Source organism: Anabas testudineus, chromosome 17 (genome assembly GCF_900324465.2).
Source record: "Anabas testudineus chromosome 17, fAnaTes1.2, whole genome shotgun sequence".
NCBI lineage: Eukaryota > Metazoa > Chordata > Actinopteri > Anabantiformes > Anabantidae > Anabas > Anabas testudineus.
The window spans coordinates 7,991,685-8,014,225 of NC_046626.1; the positions used below are offsets into that span (position 1 = coordinate 7,991,685).

Sequence of the window (22,541 nt, forward strand, 5' to 3'; positions counted from 1 at the left end):
ATCGTACTACAGACTTAGTTTTACTGATTATTTTTTCTTTGTTACAGTTTGACAATATGGTTTTTACTGAAATATTATGGTTTTCTCTAATTGTAGAGATGTGACACCTCCATTAGTGTTGAATCCATTAATATGTTTCAGGTTCATGTAAATTCACAACTCGGGGGGCAATGAGCGTTATCATTATATAATTAGTTTCAGTTCCACCGTTTCAACCATCTACTTGTTTTACTGGCACAAACGACTTTAGTACGTGTGTTATTGTGAAACTTGAACCAGGAAGTGGTGTTTTCAGTCGCGGCGAGCTTGACGCGGTGAACATCCGCCTGTGCGTCGGTCGGTCCGCCTTCCTCCTCCCGAGTAAACTCGGCTGCTGTCGTCGAGGAGCGTCCAAGTGGAGGAGGAGAAGGAAAGAAGAGTGAGGAGACTGGTCCCACTGGGAAGAACAAGAAAAAGCAAACGACACTTTAATATTAACACCGACCGTGAGTGTGAAGGAGAAGCGGCAGGAGTCGTCAGGTTGGAGCTGGACGGAGCTGCTTTCCCACAGTGTGTGGTGTAAACACGGGGGTGACTTTGCTCCGGCAGCGACACGGCGCAGGGAAAAGGTCTCCTCCCAGTGTGTTGACGGACACAGCTTGGCTTCAGTGAAAGGAGACTCAGCTAGACGTGACGGTCCCCTACCCCGGCCAGGTAAGGACGAGAAACCAGTCGACGGTGCGCGCTTTTACCTGAGGCAGCACTTGGTGAAACCCATTTACCCATTTACTGTCCCTGCTGCCAGCTTTCACAGTCCTCATCCGTTTAACAACACTTGTGTGGCTCCACAGCTCATGTGGACCCGTCCGTGTTTCATTTTACACGACTCCAGCCGCCGCCTATGAACAGGAGATTGATTGCTTCATGTTTATGATATTCAACAGGTGATCGCTGGAGCTGGGGGCTCCCTCAGCTCACTGCTGTCTGGGCCCTCTGCCTCCTCTGGCCCCCACAGGCCCCACCGACTGTGTTTGCCATGTAATGACTTTCTGTTTTTGTGAAACGCAAAAAAAGATTATTCCTGAACAAAATGTAAACCAGCCACTTCCTTCACATTAGTCGATTATGCAATAGGCAGTGGCCTGCAACACTGCTGGTGTAGTCCCAGCATGAAGCATTGTGATGAGCCCGGTGTGATGGCTGCAGTGAGGAGGCCCCACTTTAGGGAAGTGGCTGAGATGTTTACATGGAGCATCAACAGCTCTGTTGATGTCCCCTGGCCATTAGGGAGGACAGAATACAGACCGGCCATTGATAAGGCCAACTCATTAGTACCCCATTCAGCACCATCAAAGGCTCCTCTCAAAGCTCATCATCGTGAGTGGGTTGCACCGCACACTCTGGATGCCCAGGACCACACATTTCCTGCCTTGATGCTGGTGACAGGGCTTTGGTTTGGTCATGCACTAAACTTTTATTTTGAAGTAGTGGACAGCTTAATGACAAGCTTCAGGCAAGAGGAAGTTTGTCAGAGTTAGAGTCAGAGACGTGAAGGCAGGAACATGTGCAACAAAATCTGTGTCAGCGTCTTGCTCATGAAAGCACCTACAGAGCGTCACTGCTTTGTTTTACCATCCATACGACGCACACAACTGCATCATGACCTACATTACTACTGGTAGTGGTGGCAATATGCAGCTTTATGCGGTTGTTTTATTAGAAATGGAGATGAGCTGCTGCGTTGTCTAATACTGTCAGGTCTGCCCAGCTGATCTGTTCCTTAGAAGAAACACTAGTCACTTTCATTGGTAAAACATCTGCATTCACAACATTTTTTGTTTCCTTCCTTTATTTAAGCAGATGGATGAGTACAGTTGTTAAGATAATACTCACTGAGATATTGAGATTGAGGTTAAAGTCACTCTACTAGCTTTGTGGCATGATCTGTGTTTGGAGTTGTGTGAGTAGCTGGGATTGCTGGCAGGATGTGACATGATGTGGGATGCATGTAAATTAAATAGTAACAGGAGGAGAGAGCTAGGTAGTCTAAAGGGGACTAGTGTCCTGCTCACTGCAGGGGGTAGAAGAAAAGGACAGGGTTAGGGAGGTCCCTGCACAGCTTGAGATTGAGGGAGGATTGATTGTGTTCTCCTTCCTCTGTCTCTGCTCTTTGAGTTTAACTTGTGGAACAAAGGATGAACTGTTGGGATCATGTGGCAAGTGGCACGCGCATCTGCAACCAGTGCAGTTTAACACTGCTCTGGAAGCTGGCTGCATCTTCTCAGACACAGAATGCCGCCCGACTCGATCGACAGCTCTGCCGGCGAGTTTCTGACAAAGAGCCAGTTTGGATGCAGGAGGAATGCTTGGTGGTGGTGCTGGTGGTGGTGGTGATGGTGATGGTGGTGCTGGCCCTCATCTGAGCACCTGCTATCTCACAGGGCTGCATGTGGATTCCTCACAGGTCTCTGTGTGAAGAGTTGAACTAGGAGTTTGTGCGTGTTTGTGGATGTCTTTTGAGTGATCCTTCTACTTCCTTACTGAGTGATTCACACACACTGTTTGTTTCTATCTCTTATGCAGATTTTGCATTGATTTACACAAATTTCTTCCCCCCTTCTAACCCTATGTTAGTGTGTAAACAGACTTTAGGCCCCATAGTGTGAGTAATACACACTCTTTAGTTAATGAATATTTTAATTAATCACTGTAGTCATTTGTCAAATATGAATATCAATATAATTAATATCTCTTGGCTGAAAAAAATGAATGTCTCAACTTTCTCAGAGAAATTCTAACATAAGATATAAGACATAAGTTGAACTATTTTCTGACATCATTCTAGAGAAATCATCTAAATGATCTTTAAGCTAGTTTCCTGTGCTTCATTGAGAAATGTAAAGATCGGAGCACCCTGGTAGCAGAATATTTACAGCACACACCGCGTAACAGCAGTGCCCCAGGTTTGGGTCAAGTTGGGGACCTTTGCTGCGTGTCATCAATTTGTCTTCTCTCATTATTTCTGCCTCTTCACTAGAAAAATATATATCATGCAGTACACTACTTGTGAAAACCACCTGTGTTGATAAGAAATTAAATGAATCATCAGCTGCAGCTCTGCTAAACATGTTCTACCATGTTTTTCTGTCTTTTTGTTCATTTAACAAAAGACTCCAAAGTTCTCAAATGTTAAATATTAAACAAAACACAAGCAGAACCTTCATAAATACCCAAATAAAAGCGTATAAAAGTGTCAAAACTTTATTTCAGTTAGGAATGGTGTGATCTAAGTAAACAAGATTACAACTCCGATGAGACATTTGATGACAGCACTCAGCAATATAACATTATGTGCTGCAACATAGTATTTGTTTCTTAACTCTGGGATTTTGCCTAAGTGTGCTTTAGGCAACATTGGATTTTTACATCAATAAGATGAAGTAATTTGTCAGGAATTAGTTTCCTGACTGGTCATTTTAGCCCTGAACATGTTCATAATTGATTTTCCACAAAGTATTCTGATAGTTTTTTTTGTTTTGCCAGCACCTACATTACATTTGTCTATGTCACAGAATATAGATGAATCTCGAACAGTATCAAAAAAGAGCAAACAATGAATTTCTTTCTAAATCCTCATGCAGCTACACATGAACTACACATACACAAGACCCCACTTTACTTTCTCTTCCATTTTTCAGCTCTTTCAGACATATCTAAAGACTCGCCTTGTATCCTCTAAAGGCTTGCGCGCACATTGGTGTTGTGGTGTGTGTGTGTGTGTGTGTGCGTGCGCTCTGCATTGTGTGTGTTATAGTCACAAGTCGTAGCCTACAGTGACTGGTTTGCTTGAACTCCACCCTACCCAGGAGCAGATGTAGTGAGGAGTGGTGGTGGTGACATTGTGGTTATACGGTCACACCCATCTGTTGGTTTGGCAGCAGAGTCGCTTGCTTTCACGAAATGCCAAGCATTACTGGATCCTGCACTTTTGGCTCAAAATAGACAAACTCAGTAAGAGTAACAGAAACATTTTCCAACCTATTGGTTTAGTTTTTTTTTGTTTGCTCTCATTTGCATATTATTTAGAAGCTACAGAAGATGTTACAGCAAAAAGGTGAAAACAGATTGTAGCTCACTGGCAGCATCAGGCAGGAAGGCGGGTTGCATCTCTCGTATTAATTAGATTAACATCAGTTTCAGATGTACACAATCTCCAAGCCAAACAGGAAGTGTTGTCAAGACGAACCTCTCAGATAGGTACGAAAAATAGTGCAACAGATTGAATTTCCTCTCCTATGCTGAGATATAGTGATTTTCCGATTGATCAACATGAACATGATGAGTTTGTCTCTGCTTTTTAATATGACAGACTGACCACGGAAAGGGTAGACGTGCAGTTTGTGAGTGAGCGCACCCTTAAATGGGTTAAGGCTTAAGAACAGAGACAGTGTTTGCAATGTTTTCAGATAACTGTAGGTTGGTTAAAGGGTACTTGCTTACGTAGTTAGTTACTTACTTACTTCACTAATCTAGTGGGTGATTCAGCATTTTCCAGACAACAACAAATCACTGCAGTTTGACTGGGAAACACTGTCCAGTGAGAGCTAGCTTAAGCCTCATATTACCTGTAGATACACATTAAAATAGATTATTGTACAGAACAAGGATTGTGGTTGTTGTCCCTGATCACTTCCATTAAAAGACCTGCGATAAGCGATCTCTCTGTGGCCGGTATGAACAGGAGGAAAGATTGCAGCAAGTAAGGCCTGTTTTATTGTTCATAGGGCTTCTTTCTTTTTCACAGGTCAGTTTCTTTTCATTTGTCCAGAACCAAACAATAAAAAATGAAAGAAAGAAAAGTGGCAAATATTCACTTAAAAACAGTTGCCTAACATTTTCATTCCTGGAAACATATAAAACATGAACTCTGAATAATTGACAGCATCAGCTCTTTGATATCATTTCACAACAATGAAAAGCAGTAACTACTAACAGCCAATGGTGTGTTGTGACCTGCATGTGCCTACTAAGCGCTGGGGGCTTGTGACAGCATGTCATGAGCTATCAAAGAAATCCAAAATGCTTCTTCAAAGGAAAACCAGCATTTGTAGGAATATCCTTCGGTCTGTATCAGAGTCTGTAGAGTGAAATGTTGGCATGCTCAACACATTGATTTTACTATATACCAAATGATTATGAAGGGAATGGGACAACAAGTCAACTCAACAAGCCTATACTGAGTTTGTCTGACTTTTTGTAGTAGTTTTTATCTGTTTTAGGTTGAAGTGCGTAATTTGGTGACGGCAGAGTGAGAGATAACTGTACGCAAACGTGTATCTTTTTTTTTCTCAGTACATCTCGGCAGTTGTAAATGTTTTTTTGTTCAGGTGTTTCCAGAGGCCTCAGTTAGCACATTGTGGTTTGCATCCTCCACTCCAATTGGACAGGTAACAGATAAGATAGGTGTGTTTAGAGTGTAAACTATGTCCAAGGTTGAAGTTCCTCATAGACGCTGATCTGTGCTTAGATGTGCAACTGTCCCTCAAACTGCCAAGGTTAGGTAATTGAGTTGATGAGAAGCTGACGGGTTGTCAGTGTTCACAAGGAAAGCACTTTGTGTTCTGTAGGTAACAGGTGGTTACCAGGAAGTGTTGGTAAATCAACCTGATAGTCAGACGCAGCTTTCAGGTGGATTTTCTGTATGGATTTGTGAGTATTTAAAGGTGGAACCCAACAGAACAGTGAAATTAAACATTGATAAGAAAAAAAGTATACTTAGAAAACACTTTTTTTAACATAAAAAAATGTTTAATGTTTGTGTGGTCATTGCATAAATTCTTTATACAGTATACTATACTGTGTGTTGACTTGCATGTTTATGTATTACAATTTTTACAGGTGTGTTTTATAAGGTCAGGCCCATATTTGTAAAACAAACATCAGTTTGAAACCAACTTCCTTTAAAGGCACAGTTTATGATCCAAACACTAACACAACGGCTTTCGCTACCAACAAGAATCAAAAGTAGTCTACTTATGATTCAGTCCCCTATCCAGGAATCAACACAGAACTCAAACAGGAAGTGGCTTTCAGTCCAGCTTCACAGGGCTCTGTGTGTTTACCTGTTTATAAGGACAGTGGACACACTGGAGGATAATGTGTAAATAAGTGGGAGGTACACAGCGAGAAAAAGACAACAGTAGGTCGATGTTTAGGTCTATTGTCGTCTTGGTCTCTCTGTCCTCCACCTGCTGCTCAACACTCTGCTATTGAGGAGATGGTGAAGGGTACATGCTGCAAACAAACACATTTAAAGGTAATATTTATCTCAACTGAATCTGCCCATCACAACAGCAGATTATGCCAGCTTGTTGAAGACCAAAGTTGGCAATAATCAGCTGGATGGTACCTCTTTTTTCCTTGTGATCAGATGCTCTGCTTTTTCTCTTGGTGATAACATCAGAGGAGTGGATGACGTGTGATGGCGTGTCTTAACCAGTAGTTATCTGTAGGAGCAAATAAGGGCAGTCCTTTGGTAGGTTTTGTGCCTTCGCTTTGGAGAGCTGTGTGTTTTTGTATTACTGACATAATTTGTGGGTGAACAGAGGGAAACATTTTGGTGGTGTTCACAGATTTTGAAAGTAGTAGTGGATTGTTTTACCAGGTTTAGGGGACCAAACCAATATTAATCCTGCTCTGCAGATACATAACTCTGGATCTTAAGTTGCCAAAAAACACATTATAATGATCCACAAGTCTACAGTACATTGTTTTGTCCACATGGTGGCGCCGCCTGACTGCTTTCTGCCTTCTATCTTGTTGCTGCTGTAAAATGGTCCTGTAACAAAAGCAAAAATGATACATGGTGCTTTACTGCACTTGGGGGCAGCTTTTTAACATCAACCATGATTTTAAATGTAAGTAAAAGTGAAAAATGAGTCCCTGTGCCCACGTGATGCCAATGTGAAAGCCAACTTTCCCACATGGCCCATTTGTCCACAATATGACAAACTCCTTGTTTTGCTTCATCTCTCTCTCTCTCTCTCACACACACACACACACAAACACTCCATCTGTCACTTTGGCACTGCCAGGTGGCCCAAACATACTGTAAGCCTCTATTAAACTTGTCCAGTACACCTAGTCAATTCTGTTTATTGTCATTACAGAGACAGAACATGTGTGAGTGTGTGTTTAAGAGACCTTTTCCTGTGTGTGTGTGTGTGTGTGTGTGTGTGTGTGTGTGTGTGTGTGTGTGTGTGTGTGTGTGTGTGTGTGTGTGTGTGTGTGTGGGTGTGTGTGTGGGTGTGTGTGCCCCTGGTTATCATGTTACTGTCTGGATTATTTACTGGCAGGACTCTATAGTAACCAGGATGTCTTTAATACACAGAGCAAACAGATGAGGTTCACTAGCTATGATCTGAACCTACCTTTAGTTCCAGTGCTAATAAACTCACACACAATTAGTCCAGTATAGTAGAATAAACAGTATAAACAGTAGGCATACTGAACTAGACATTTTAAAGTGTTCATAATTTACTGAACATTTTCTTTCTTTTTGTTTTTATCCTTTAACTTTGTGATATGCTTCCTGCAGGGCTGCTTTTTCTCCATGCAAAACCTAATTTCTTTGAAATGCTTTGTTTCATTTAACAAGTATTTTAATTCCTGCACATACTGTACCATCGACTAGCATGTCAAAGTTTGTACAGGTCTTTCCTGTGTGTTCGAGTTCCTGTCTGCTTAGACTGGGCAAAGTACTTTGAAGTACTCCTACTCACAGGAAGACACACCTTCTGTAAGGACATAAACTGTCCTTGCTTACAGTGCGTTGTTTCTTCTGACATACACAGTATTTCATAAGATACACATAGCCCAAATATGGGCACATCCTGTCAGAGGGAGAGAGACTCCAGCCAGCATAAAGCAGCGTCCTGTTATACAGGTAAGGAGAATAAGAGAGATAATGACTTCCTTTGAGGTGTGATGTGTTAACAACAGCTGAGTATAGTATTGACGCACTGATTGTGTGCAGTGTGTGCTGTACAGCTTACCTTGATGGTAGTTTAAGATGCAGTAGAAGCATGCATTTTAACTTAAAGCCTCCAAATATAAATGAACTATTCATGACATCGGTGTGTGAAGTGATCTGTGTGTGAGCAGCAGGAACTGTGTCATTTTGATAGATTCTTTTATTTCTTTAGAGCCCTTTGAGTCAATGTGAAAGTTTGCTGGCATCCCAAACAAAGACCAGTGTGTGCACTGTCTTAGTGAGGCCTAGTCTGCATATTGGAAAAGAGTTTGACACCTGTAGCACTGGGGGACACATCGACATGTGTCTGTGCTGCGCCCCTTTTTGTTGCTTTGGGCCCCAAAGTTTTGTCTGATTCCTCAGTGTCTCTATGTCCAAAACAGGGAGAAACAGGTGTCCAAGAGATGCACAATCACCGCCTGTCTCCTCAGCCACAGTCTCGGCGCCTCCTCATTTAATGAAATCAGGTGCCTCATTTACACATTCATTGGCTGTCAAGGCACTCTAGGCTTTGTTTGACTGTGATTTAAAGACTCATTTACTGCTTTTCTGGTTCTCTGTGGAACAAGGCCTCACATTTTGTTCAGGAATGGCTCTTGTACAGTGGCTCCTTGTGCAATTATGTCTTTGAACTGTAACAAATGTTTCCTCTCTTCTTACAGGAAAACATAGTTATCTGATTGCGTGGAGTTTGTTTTCTTTTTTCTTTTTCACATCAGTCACAGTGTCCGCAATTCTGACATTTTTTTACTGGCTCCATTTCCACTGTAGAGTTTTGTTCAGGAATTATCTAGCTCAATATGTGGAACGGTTGTGAACATGTTTAGCGCAGAGACTGTGGACATACATCTTAACAATGACGTGTACTCTAAATTGCTTGCATGGAAGAGACAGGTGAACCTGTTGACCTCCTTGTGCTGAGAAAAGGATAGAACATGAAGAGAGAGGAAGTAAAAGGAGACGGAGGGCGGACTGAACATCATTTTTTGAAGGGACTCGGGGTGGGCTGCAGAGGAAGTGGCCTCAGAGTGACCCACAGTGTAAGACTCGTCCTGCACCCGACATGTCTTTGAAACTGAGCGGCGTCTCAGTGGTTGGAGGGAGGAGTAACCATTCATGTGGCTTCTGATTAATAGTAACTCTGACCCCTTTGTGTTAGTGTTGGGGGGGCATTCATACTGAACCTCCTTATTTTATCTGACTTTTGATTTGCAGCCTCTCAAAAAAATCCACCTTAGGATTATGACCTTTCTAAATGATACAAGATCATTTCCCCCTTTTCCTCTCTGTCTCTCTGTCTCTCTCTGGAACTCTGAACATAAACCAAAACCAAAAGTATTTTCAGATTTCAGCAGAAGGGCTGGTAAATTCTGTTCCTTGTGGTAACAGTGAGCGCTTCAAGTGCAGCTTCAGGAGTGTTTCCTCTTTTGGGGGTTTTTGTTGGGATTTTATGCAGTGATGAAATTCTTTCATGCTTTTGTCATGACTTTCAGTTTATTCTCCGCGGGGAGCACTGTTCACCATGTGACACAAGTTTATCTTGTCAGCTGTGGCTCTCACAGGGAGCTGCACAAAGTAAACTTGGTGACATAACCAAGAGTTGACTTGGGCTTATGCTGTGTAATAAAGTGGAGGTTTGGTGTTTGAAAGAAGTAGCCATTTCAGAGGCAGCGTCCATGTCCCAGTTTCATACTGCTCACTGATTTGCAGTTTTAAGTTTTGTGTTCACACTGGAAAAGCAATAAACTAAAATAATCAGCCACCTTGAAACAGTCGCATCATAAATACTTTCAGAGTTTATTGTGTGAGTTTAATGTGGCCAGGACTTGATCATCCGTTACAAATTGACAATCTGTCATTAGATATTAACTCTAGTAAGGCTATCCTGCATGAAATTAGACATCAGCATTACTCAGTTGCTTCTGTAGAGACATTCCACCCACTCGCTTGTCTCGAGATGTCACATGCAGTAATCGGTCCACTATCCACATGCCTGTCATTCCTGTTCTTGTTTGTGCGGAAATGTCCCTTCAAACTAGCAGATAATGTGGATCATTGGGTCCTGAACTACACAGTCAGTGCTATAGATAAAGACAACCATGAGACCATATGTTGCATTGTTCTTTACTCCACACTCACACTTCCTGTAGGCAGGAGGAAGGCTCGGGTGTGACATTGTGTAAAAGCAACAAATCCTCATGTTTGAGATGCATATAGACAGTCAGTTAGCTTCCTGTAGTTGTAAATATACCAGTGTTTTAATGTATCTCATAATAGTCTCCAACTATTAAATGATCCACAGCCTATAATAGTTTCGTCTGTGCTGTGATTCCTGTATTTCTCTTTGTCCACTGGTCTACTTTGAGTACCGAGATGACCAATGAGTACGGGAAACTGCTGAGACTCAAGAAAGAAAAGTATATCCACACTGTCCCAGCCGGCCGGCTGAACTTTAACCTGTGAGGACAAAGGTCAACACTTTGTAGGCAAATTTCACTCTGAGAGTGACACACTTGAGTACGCTCTGCTTCTCACATATCCACTGATTTAATGAGGTGGTGGCAAAATATTGACTAATGTTTTATGCAGTGGATGAATGCGGATGCAAGCATTTGCTCTTCTGTCTCATACAAATATCAGCTTGAGTTATCTACATTTAACTGTTTGTTCCACATGCAATTCATTCATTCTGTAAATTGAATTAGTTACAAATAAAAATATGTGGTATATGTGAATATTAATGCAAAACCTACCCACACACACAGATATGTGCACTTACAAATACTTTACACATTAACAAGCATGTGGTGTTTAAAGGTTTGTAACCACATCACAATTTTTTCATAGGAAATAGTCATCAGTCTTTGCCACATCAATCATGTGGTCAGTTCACACTGAAGAAACTGGAACCATTACATTTTAGCTGCTCCTTTTTCCTGGAATTTACTAGAATAATAATTTATCATTGAGATTTGATCATCTGAAAAATTACATTTTCTGTTTTGGCTAATCTCTGTAGGGCTTTATGGTCATAATGAATCCTCCACAGCTTCATGTCTCTTTTCTCCTCGTGGTGCAAAGATTGTCTGGGGCATTCTTGTAGAATTTCACCACTATATGAAAAGAAAAGTGTTTTTTTGTTGAACTTTTCAGATAGTGTGGAAAGCTCTGTTTGTTTTCTCACTTTCTCTTTGTTCCTCTCTCGCCCTCTCTACCCTCCTGATAGAGGAAATCATGCAGCCTGTATTTTTCCACCACTAAATCATTTGTCCTGTTTTACAGGACTGATGGCTACAACTGACCTCAAACCTGAGTTTATGTCTACTTTTCCTCTGTTTATGGTTGCAAATGTTTATTAGAAAATGTAATAAATATATTTAATTAAATAATAATAAACATAATTAGCACCTTCAAATGAAACAAATATTACTGTTTGACATTATCATTTGTTTACTTGACATTATAACTAACTTGTATACCTAAATATCATTAAAGGTAAATATTCACTAGCCAATAGACTTTTGACACCCACATACACATGATAGGTACTACTCACACTTAGTCTTGCACATGCACACCCACCCCATCCCATTTATGTCAGTACCTGACTAATCCAGTTTCCTCTTTACTCAAACAACAAACTCATCTTTATGACCTTTATGTTGTTTTCTAATGAGCTGTGTGACGTCCAAGCCATTATGAATTATTCCATCCAGACACACTGTTGTTTTAACTCTTTCTGCTTCAGCCATGGCATGAAGGAGGGGTTGTATGACTGTCCAGCTAACAACACTACAGACCTTTGGCCTTCTCTGCTTCACCTTTGCTGCAGTAGTAATGTAAATGCTGTCAAAGCAGCTCAGGGATGGAGGCTGGAAAGACTGAATGCGTTTGTTTATTGTTCCAAATAGGCAGGGCAGTGTTGAGCCAGAGATGGAGATCCATTGTGTAGTATCTCCCTGCCTTCGTCATGAATAGTAGCTTTCAGAAGCAAGAGGGGCTGAGGCGAAAAAAAAGCCCAGCACTCACAATAGCTTTAAGTTTTATGGCGTTCCTGTCGCTGGCCACACATTTTTGGCATGTGACCAAATGCAACATACACACAGCTGCACAGCTTGCGTTCTCCAGCTGAACTCTCTCTCCCTCACACACACAACTCTTATCTCTCCCCCAGTCTCAGTCGCGAGCACACATCTTTTTCTACAGCTCTCTGCCCCACCATTCATCCTCCCCGACATCAATTTCCAGCAAACTCCACTCGGCTTACACTAAGCTTTCTTTTGTGCTGCTTTTAGACAATAATACTATTTATTTTGCAAGGGCAGAGCCTGGCAGGCTCTCTGCCTAGGTCGCCCGTGTCTCCTACATGTCATCCTCTGTGCGTCTGCAGTGACGTCTGCAGGGCATTATCTGCCATAGGCCTCTGTTTGTTTTGGGCTGCTTTGGGATTGATAATGGCCTATTACTGGGGAACCAGAGGCACATACGCACCTCAGTGGAAACTGCAGAGACCTTGCTAATCTGGATGATACCCAGCTGGCATTCATATTAGTAATACTACTTTTGGGAGTAGTTTCTAACTGAACCACAGTAGGCAACAACAACACAGACTTGCTGGCTATTTTTAGTGCACACTCTAGCTGCTAAAGATATCACTGAGGCGCTGGCTGCCCGTGCATCTCTTTGTGTGTTGCTCCCAGACGTTTGGTATCCTGCTTCTAAATCCAGGTGTCTGAATACTTGTTGAACATCAACGGTCTTTTATATAATTAGCTCATTATCTCCGGCCCCTCCTGTGGAAGGAATTTGAGGAATTGAATTAACTGTTGCATCAGTGGCAATGAGAAACATCTTTGTTTCGTCAGTGCCGTCTGGTGACTTTCAGTCATTCTTTCTCTGCACCGCTTGTGGTTTCTACTTGTCTTGTTTCTCAGCATCCCTTGCATGACATGACATACCTGTCTGTATGCTTCAGCAGACTCTCTTTAATAATTTATCTATGGCACATGTACATACACAACACTATTTACTGCACTCTTGTTATGAATGGATGCAGAAGTCCTGGGATTGAACGACAACTTTATCTATTATTGCCTAGTAGAGATGGTAAAAGGAAAGTGACTTTTAAATATTTTGTTAATTAAATTAAATCTTAGAATTGGTGCTTCAAGTCATAATTAAAAATAAAATAAAGCTCTAACTGTTTAATGTTGGATGCTTCGATTCCCACGCTACACCTCCCTGCCGCCCTCCTCCCCTGCACCTGCTGCAGGTATCCATTACATCTTAACTTGCCTACACTACACTTACACTACATTCCCCCTAATATTTAAACAACACTGCCCCCACATTTAGGATTACACAACTGATAATTTGCAATCTCAACAATAGGCTAACAGCTTGGCTAACCCTCCGAGCGTCTAACGTCCTACTCAGCAGTTCGGAAGCCATATTTTACTACTGGTCTGGCTGTCGTATAAAATAAGTCAAGGACAGAGTTTGGCCATTGTTCTTTTTTAAAAAAGAACAATGGCCAAAAAACATTTTTTTCTGGAAAAGATGATAAATTAAGCTTTATATAACTATATATATAATATAAAGTCAATGTATAGTGTGAAGAGGAACCTTATTGAGTTGTATTATATATAATCATGTTTATGGACATGATTAGCTTACTTTCCTTGCTGTCTTATGGATGTGCTTACCTTATTATATATTATTTTGTAACTAAGTATTTTTTTAATAAAGTGACTTGACTCGTAATGTGTGCTCAAAATGTGTTAGCCATCTAGTCTGAGCGTAAAACTAGGATTCATTCATAGTTTATTTGGACAGGAATGAGGCTCGTGTAATTGTGCATGAATTCAGGATTTAGAAATACTGCAGAAATTGGCCCAGTCTAGTCTTCTGTCTAGACACTGTGTGACTGTGTTACACTACGCTGTCTTTTATCCTGTCAAGCTGTACAACTTAAAGGATTGTGCTGTTTGCCAGATTCAAACTAGTTACTGTATGAGTGATAAACTGAGTTGTATTCATAGTGATACAGATATTACGTTGTTAATTTTAGCACCATGTTTAATCTGACAGACTTGACGTTAACCTTTGTATAGTTGCTTTTCGTGGAAACTCTGCTTTCTGTAATGGAAAGCGAATCTCAGGGAATCATTAACACACATCCTTGCAGAGCAGTTTCCCAGTGTCACCTTTCTGTTGTACTGAGTGTGCAGCCAGTGTCCTGAATGGAGTCCTGCCAACTTCACTTATCTCAGTGACCATACCTGCAGCTCTGGGGTGGTGCTGCAGCTCTGTGTCTCAAAGCTCCTCTTAAAGCACACAGACTCTTGCTTTATGCCTCTTAGCTGTATATGTCTTTGTTAACTGTGCTTGTTTGTAGTTGATAAGCCTTGTATACATTGCCTATACTTCTCTAACTGTAAATGATGGCCACATGAGGACGTCTTTTTGGCCATGTTTGCTTATTACGACTGTGTCCATCAAACCATTTTAGGGGGAAAGCTTTGGCAAAATTACACAAAAACCTTAATGAATAGTGGTTTGGTCTTTTGCACGATGAATTGTGGCCATTTCTCAGAGTTTGTGGTGCAGGTGACTTGGATTAAGGGCTTGGCAGTTTCTGCTTTCTGTTTACCTAGGTAAATAAAATCATCATGATATTTACAGTATCAGCTGCATGACTGTAGCTGCCAAAGAAACCTGCATCTAACAGGAGCTCGTTTTTTTTCTGGTGGGAAAGTAGTGATGTCACTCTTGTGGTTCTCACATTGTACAAGCCAACACCATCTCCTGACTGCCTCACTTTTTCACTTTCATAGACCTGGAAACTTAGCAGCCAGAATTTCTCCCTCTGGCTTATAAACACAATCGTACTTGACTCAGCAGGAGGACTGATGACAGAGAGTTTTTAAGTTTGATAAGCACAGTAACCAAGTGAGAACAAGACAGTGTTTGTGTTAAAGCAGGAGGGAACTGCAAAGTAGCACAGATGTGATCTTATCAGAATCCAACCGAGGTACAGGGTCATATTTTTAGTGGAGACGGTTTTTCATTCAGCTGGAAAAGTGTCAACTGGCAGTAGAAAGTATGAGAAGTCTAGTTTTAGTTCGCATGCAGACTGGGAAACTCCTGCTTGTAAAGAGAGAGTGTGTGCAGGAGGAGTTGTGTACATGAGTGTGTTTGTGTGTGTGTGTGTGTGTACGCGTACACAAGGGAGAACAGCCAATATACTGGTTTGTGGCAGGGGTCCAGGTCTTTGAACTCTCTTTTGTTCAAAGCTGCAGACATATGTCTAGACTCCAAATATCGCCTTTCCACACTTCACTGTTCTTCACTTCAGCTGGTCAGACAAAGTCAGACAGACGCCAGGGAGGAGATATTTAACAGCGTTTTTAACATCATCACCATAAGCATTACAGGAAATAATACGTCAACTAAGATTTGGATTTTAGCAGATAAAGAAGTAAAGTTATTGTTCAATATCATTTACTGGATATCAGCAGTGTGTGCATATTGACTAACCTCATAACAATCATAAACTTGGTTATAATCCTGAAGATTGCAAGATTTCTAAAGCTACAGCAAACAGTCCTTGAGTGATTCATTTCCTGTGTCCCTCACTCAGGTGTAGTCAGTCCAGTGCAGGAATGAAAGATGATACATTGAGAGTAAATTGATAGTGTTACTGTATAGTGTTAATGGATTTTCTAATTAACTGTATAAACCTTTCATTTGGCAGGAGTCAGATCATCCAATCAGCTTGCTCGATATTCAGGTTCACACCGCACATTTTTTACATTTGGGAAGTGTGTGCATCAGCTCCTCTGTGATGTAGGTCTCTGTAGGTCCATAGAGTGGTTAGAAGCATTTCAATTCCAGCCTTGGTCTGTTCTTTAAAACCTCTCCAGGTTAGTGAAGTTGATGACACCAGCTGTTCCATCTACAGAAAAATAATCTACAGTGTCTGTAATCCCCTAAATTTGGACTATGGGTGTTAACTTACTGTATTTTTAGTCCTACAAACCACAGAAGGGAGGGAAAAAATTACTGATCTGTTATTTTGGGGTGAACTAAGTGCAAGGCGCTGGATGTGGAAAAGCCATAATCCTTGTCTGCCTCTCTTCACCTTGTGTCAGTCAAGTCTGAATTGCAGCCGTCCCCAAAGCAGTTGACTTCCATTGAGCCTACTTAATTACAAAAGCTGTTGCAGTCTGAAAAGACAGACACTCGATGAAGGGACCACACATACTGTACAGTTGATACGACTGAGTCTTCTTTTAGCCTTTAATGGATGCCGTTTGTGTTCGTCATCAGCAAATTTAAGAGTTTTCTTTGATTTTGAGTTGTAGTATAGTAGCAGTGAAAGACACACACTCATACACACAGTTTTTCATCTCAGAGTGGTGGTGTTAATGGCACTGACTCATAATGGCTCCCTGTTCTCTGCACTTTGAACACTGTACTAATGAATCGCATGTGTGTGGGTGTGTTTGTGTGTGTAAGGTACGGCGGAGCTGTGGGGCCGTGCTGCTCTGTGCAGTAGGTGGTCTTGTCTGCTGTGTGTGTGTATGGTGATAGGGTGGGCTGTAAAAGGGGGTGGTCTTTTTCTGATCTTTTGGAGGTAACTTTTTCGCAGTGCTCCTACGTGCACACTGTGGTGCTTAATGCCACACACTTGCATGCACACACACATCGATGCCCTCCCATAGTGTTTCAGTCAGACCGGCGGTGCTGGCAGAAGCTGGCATCACATCACAGGGGCTGCACAGTCTGACTGAAGCGAGTCAGTCTTCTGAGTGCCAGTTGGATATAAGACCTGCCCCTGCTGTCTCCCACCACACATGCTGGGTGAATTGATACTTTGCTGTAGCAGAAGAGCAGACTATTAATTCTGTCTACTTCTTAAATTACAGCTGTTCTGGTGGCTTTATTTCTCCTGCATGTCATGCTCAGTCACATGACAGATGAAGACAGCCAAAGACTGTGTGACATGACCAATATCTCATATCCTGACAACTATATTTAACACGATATAGCACATGTTTGCACATGACTTATGTGATCACATGGATTTTTACATATTGGTATTTTATAATATATACTCAACAAAAAAAAAGTAATTTCTCACATTATTTTTCTCTTTTTGATTTAGAACCTTTCATGTAAATCTTCCAGAAAACTTTTGCAGAATTGAAGTTGAAATGGCAACTTTTACCACCATGTTTGCTTTTCCAGCTTGCTAGCTGTAATGATAGCTCGGATACCCCATCACATCGCGCCCATTGTCCAGGTTGCTGTGCCTCCAGAAGATCATCTGTTTTGTCTGTTTGTGTTTCTGCTGCTTCCAGTTACTGGTTTTATTGGCAACTTTGACCTATTACTAAGAATCTTTTTTGTTGCAGAGCATTCATAGCTGTTTACACTATTATCTGAAATATCAGAGTTGAATTTATTAGCTCTCACCTCTCTGCACGTTGGTGGAGGGAGTTCTCTAAGGGGCACGGTCACTGCAGCCCTGTCGTGTGAAGCCTGTTTGCATTTCTCATGTTATCTCTTCATTCATTGTTGTACTTGCTCAGCAGCTTCTGTACTGTGTTTGCACATTGCACAATTTATAAACTATGCAATCTGGTTTGCTTGGTAGTGCCGGGAGGCTTAAGTTTTTACCTGGCAGCGGTCAATTACCTACTGTAGGTAAAACAGGTGCATAGTACAAATAACCTGGTGAGTAGACTGTGTACTAGTTGAATGATTGCCACAAAAGATTTGTTGTACTGATCCCAGGAAGTCACTGGGTTCTTTACTTACTGTCACTGAAATGGAATTGAAACCATCAGAAATCGAGTTTTTTGTGTTTTGTACTGATATAAACAAAATCTCTGTGGTTTAAAAATACCAATATGTCTAAGAAACACCTGAAACTCCTCTTGCAGGATAATAAAATTCTTGTCATTGTCTAGTACTGAAACGCGTCATTTAAAACTTTACTGTAAACACAAGGTGTTGAGCCTGCATAGATATGCTGTACATTGACGTAAAGACTTCCTCCAGCCTGTAGAAATGAATGCAGTCACTCATCATGTATGGATGAAAGGTTTTTTTTTTTTGTTTTTACTCTTCACCTGCAGTGCTCGCCTTTATGACTAAGCTGCCAATGATTCCTTAGGATGTTAGTTCTCATTACGTTGTAGTGCACGACTCTTTCATGTCTCACTTTCATGCTGTCAGTAACATTTTAGCTCTCTGAGTCATCTCTCCCTGTTTTCTTTGGAGTGATTACCTGACTTTAAAATGGAAATATAACTCTCTAATCAGGCTCTTCCGAGCAGACATCCAGATTTTCCTTCCCATTTCCATTTTTTGTCTTCATTCCTGCCTTCTTTGTTCCTGAACCAAATGAAAAGCTGTGTGATCAGGATCCAGGATCAAAGAGTGTCTGGAGGGTCCACATCCTGCAGGATAAACGGGCTGCAGAAAGGGTCCAACAAAACAAAGATGCAAAAAAAAAAAAAAAACTGGCTTTAAGCTTGTTTATGGCTTTATGGTTTGCATCATCCTGTATTATCCTTTTTATTTACAGTTACTGTGACTGAGGCCTGATTACACCACTCTGTCCACTTTGCATGTGATTTACGCATTTAAAGCATTTATGCACCAAAATATTTAACATTTTAAAAAACCCAGAAATTCGACGTGATCAAACTGCAGCAGAAATTTCATTTTCATTTATACAATAAACCCTGAAGCCTCTTGTACCTTCTTGTGAATTTCACAATACTTTTCTGAGAAGCTGTACTTGAAGCTTCCTGTACCCTACTGAGAAAAGTTTAGTAAAAGTGAGATGTCTCAAGAAGGCGTGTGTATATTGCAAAAATGTTACAGGAAATCTGGGTTTGAATGGGTGGGAAAATAACAAATACCAGTGTTCATGTGAGCCACAGGTCCCACATGGACTGTAAGGACATGTTAGGCCCTGTTCCCATCCAGTCTGTAAATGATTGACAGGAGCTGGAATCACAACTCACCAGCACTTCACTCCTAGAACATCAGACACTTCTCATCACTAAAATCATTACAACCCTGTAGCTGTTTATTTGAATATAAATAACCTGCAGTGCCAGATTTTCATTCATTATCATAGTGTTGTGGCTTTCAGATTGTGTGCACACAGTCTGAACAGTGTGGCGCTTTATTTCCATGTCTGGCAGCATCACGGAAAAGGACTCCATGCAATGCCTTAAAAATTCTCATAATGTGCTGGACTTAATAAAAGCAAACAGTCATGCATATATAAATTGTATGGTGGCGTCTCAGCTTCATGTGTACTTTGTGCCAGTCAGATAAAAAAAAAAACCACTGGTGAGGATGTCATTTGTGGGAAGAGGAAGTATGGAAGAGGAGCTGTTGACATTATTAAAATAACATTTGTAATAGTTACGGCACATTCACCTGCAGTGCATGTAAATGAACCATTTATTGGTTTAATGCTAATATAATCTACTCTTTCCTGTACAGACTGTGTTACTGGCTCACGCTGCTGTATTTTCTACTTTCTTGTTCCGTCTCATTTCATACAGAAGATGTTTTTTATTCATGTAGCTGCTCTGTGATCTGCCAGTATTACAGTTGTATTGACAGTCTCAGACTGGACCTGTTGTTAATATACCAAGAATTGTGTTTTTTAATCTTCATTACATGTTTGTTTAACGTGCATCGGTCACTGTACCTGCAGCTCATTCTCTTCCCTCTTCTTCGCAGCGTTGTGGTGTGCAGGATGTCTTCGAAGGCTCACAGTTCCAATAACATCGCCCATACCCGGCGAATGGTGCAGCAGCTGAGAATAGAGGCGAGCATTGAGAGGATAAAGGTACGATACAGCTTTTATACAATAAACAATGCAGCCATTTTCTATGAATCATTACTATTCTTTTTGCAAATGTACTTCCTGCACCAGCAAAACTCCATCTTTCCATCAGTTCATTGTTTCCATATCAACCAGTTTCTTATTATTTTTTCTCTATATATGTAATATATCACATTGTTCAAAATTGCCACTGAACACTATAAATTATGCATACATGCTAAAAGTTCTTTACTTTTACTAAAAAATGAATCCACTAAATTCCTTTGTCTTCCATTGTTTCTGTAGGTGTCCAAAGCTTGTGCAGACCTTATGAACTACTGCAATGAAAACGCCAAACACGACCCTCTTCTAATGGGCATCCCCACTTCAGACAATCCCTTCAAGGACAAAAAACCTTGCACTATATTGTAGTGGATGCCACTTAGCCTTTATGTCTTGTTTGTATGTTTGTTTGTTCGCTTATTAATGTTGCTGTATTCGTTTTGTTCGAGAGGTGTGAGCGGTAGACTGTGATCGTATCATTACCATGTGTTCACCTGACTTATTAACAGTTCAGCAATGATTTTCTCAAATCACATTCATTCGTAATGAGCGGAGACGTGTTCTGTGGCTGCGTCATTAGCCTGTCACTGAATCTGTTGACCTTGGCACTGCCACTTTTTCAGTCTCATGAACTGGGGCTATATCAGCTGTAAAATGTTGCTTAGAAAAATCATCAGCAGATTATTTCTACTTATTTGTAGGTGTGAAGTTTTATCATCGTCCTCCTGTCCTTTAAATTTAGATCAGTTTTAAGAGGGGTAATAAGGCTTCAGACAGTCCTCCCACCAGTATTTCACAGTATTCGTGCAGCTGAATTTAGTGTTTTACACTGAGCATCTACTCAAAGTTAATACGACAGTAACTCAAAGTATTCTGCAACCCATCACGGCTGCTGTAGCTCTGACTGGTCCAAGACAATCCACATTGTATTTAATCTACCATTTTCCTGTCTGGTATTTGCAGGGTGACGACCACTGGCACAGTATTGCCTTTAGCTGATTTAATGAAGCGTACTGTTAAGGTCTTTAATCCACCACTGCCTTTTGCTCACACTGCTGTGATGCTTTTGCTAAACACAAGATGCAGAGTGAGTAGAGCTAAAAAGAAAATGTGTTAACACATGAATGCAGACCAGATTTTTTTTGTCAGATGACCGTTGGGACCAAGCCAAAACCAATAATGTTGCATTTCAAAACATCTGACTAGGCATGTGAGTGAGTCCATTTTTAGCCAATCCTTCTAATATGTTTTTGTGGTACATTAGTTTTAGGATGCTAACGACACAAATCATGCCAGCAAGTTTTACGTAACACTGTGAGCCACACCTACACACTGTGAGCTCATCACAAGGGTCTTAGTCGAGTGAATGTAAAGTAATGTAGGTACAGGTAGGTGGTAATGGTAGTGTGCATTGATGATAAAACCTTCATCTCCCAGGACTGCTCTCAATCATTCTTTCTTTTTTTTTTTTCCTTTTTCACTTTAAAATTAACATTAATGTCCGAGGGTCTCAAATCTTCAGTATAAGGTGCCTGACATGTTGTGATTTGTGGGGAAAATATGCGCTACAAATAGAATAAATTGAAATTTTCTTACACTCTAAAGCCTTACTCGTGTTCGCCTTGTAAAATGAAGAATACTCTAACCAGGAGTATTTTCTTTAAAAAAACAAACAAACAAACATGTTTCTATACAATATTTTTATCTGTGGGATGAAAGTGATTTGTGCCATCAGTTTTTGTCGACATGTCGATAGCAAAACATGTTAATTTGTGTTTCACTTACTGTACCTGGTGCTCCGCTTTTCAGCAGTTTTGGTATCGTTGCCTTCTCCAAAGGGTACTTTCAGGTCTTTAAATCAGAAAGATCTTGTTATTATTCATTTGTAGTTTTTGTGATTGTCTCTCTCAGTCACTTCTTACTTGCAATAAATCACTCTTGTATGCCTTTTAAGGAAAAGTTCAGATTACCACTGCCATGTCGTAATTTCTGTCCATTCAGCAACTCTGTAACAGCCTTATTGTATCATTGATAGATTAATTTAACTGTCAGAATGTGCATTTTGATAAATGTCTTTATTAATATACCGATCTTTGTATGAAGATTTAACTGAGATTAATAAAGTGAAGCATTCCTACAGTACAAAACTGTACTAATATCTCAATAAAGATGTGTAGTGCTGCACAACCTAAAGAGGTTGTAATGGTAACTGCTGTCTTGATATCATCTTTCATCCTCATCCTGAGATTTTCACTATGTACAAACATGATTGTTCTGGTGGAGTCTGCTCTGAGAGATCTGCACACACTGTATCTGAGGCCATTTCCTCTAATTAGTCGTTTGTTTATAGCTCACTTGGGGAGAAGAGGCACCAAAGAACATAAGAGAGCTAAATATAGGAAGTACCAAACCCTGATTCCTGCTTTTGGAGCGAAACTAGTAACTATTCTGGGAACATGTCTGCTTAGCCTGAGAGTCTGTTTTCATTCTCAGTTGGTGGCCACTCGGGTCTTTCTGACCTTGTTTCTGGCCAGCAGGAGCTGCACACAATAGTAGGAACACAGTATCAGCAATTGTAGCGACTGCAAAAATACTGAATCGGACAGT

At 40.9% G+C, this 22,541-nt stretch overlaps 1 protein-coding gene across 2 annotated transcripts; it reads left to right on the forward strand.

Moving 5' to 3' along the window:
• The first annotated feature begins 290 nt into the window (after window positions 1-290).
• On the forward strand, window positions 291-22,143 carry gng12a (guanine nucleotide binding protein (G protein), gamma 12a). 2 transcript variants are annotated; one of them, XM_026374375.2, is made up of 3 exons: window positions 291-693; window positions 19,787-19,895; window positions 20,178-22,129. In XM_026374375.2, the coding sequence occupies exons 2-3, from the start codon at window positions 19,803-19,805 to the stop codon at window positions 20,301-20,303; spliced, it is 219 nt and encodes a 72-aa protein (XP_026230160.1). In that variant the 5' UTR covers window positions 291-693; window positions 19,787-19,802; the 3' UTR covers window positions 20,304-22,129. The 2 variants fall into 2 exon arrangements, with proteins under 2 accessions (XP_026230160.1, XP_026230162.1); XM_026374377.1 differs by lacking the exon at window positions 291-693 and having other exon boundaries at window positions 19,789-19,895; window positions 20,178-22,143.
• The last annotated feature ends 398 nt before the right edge of the window (window positions 22,144-22,541 follow it).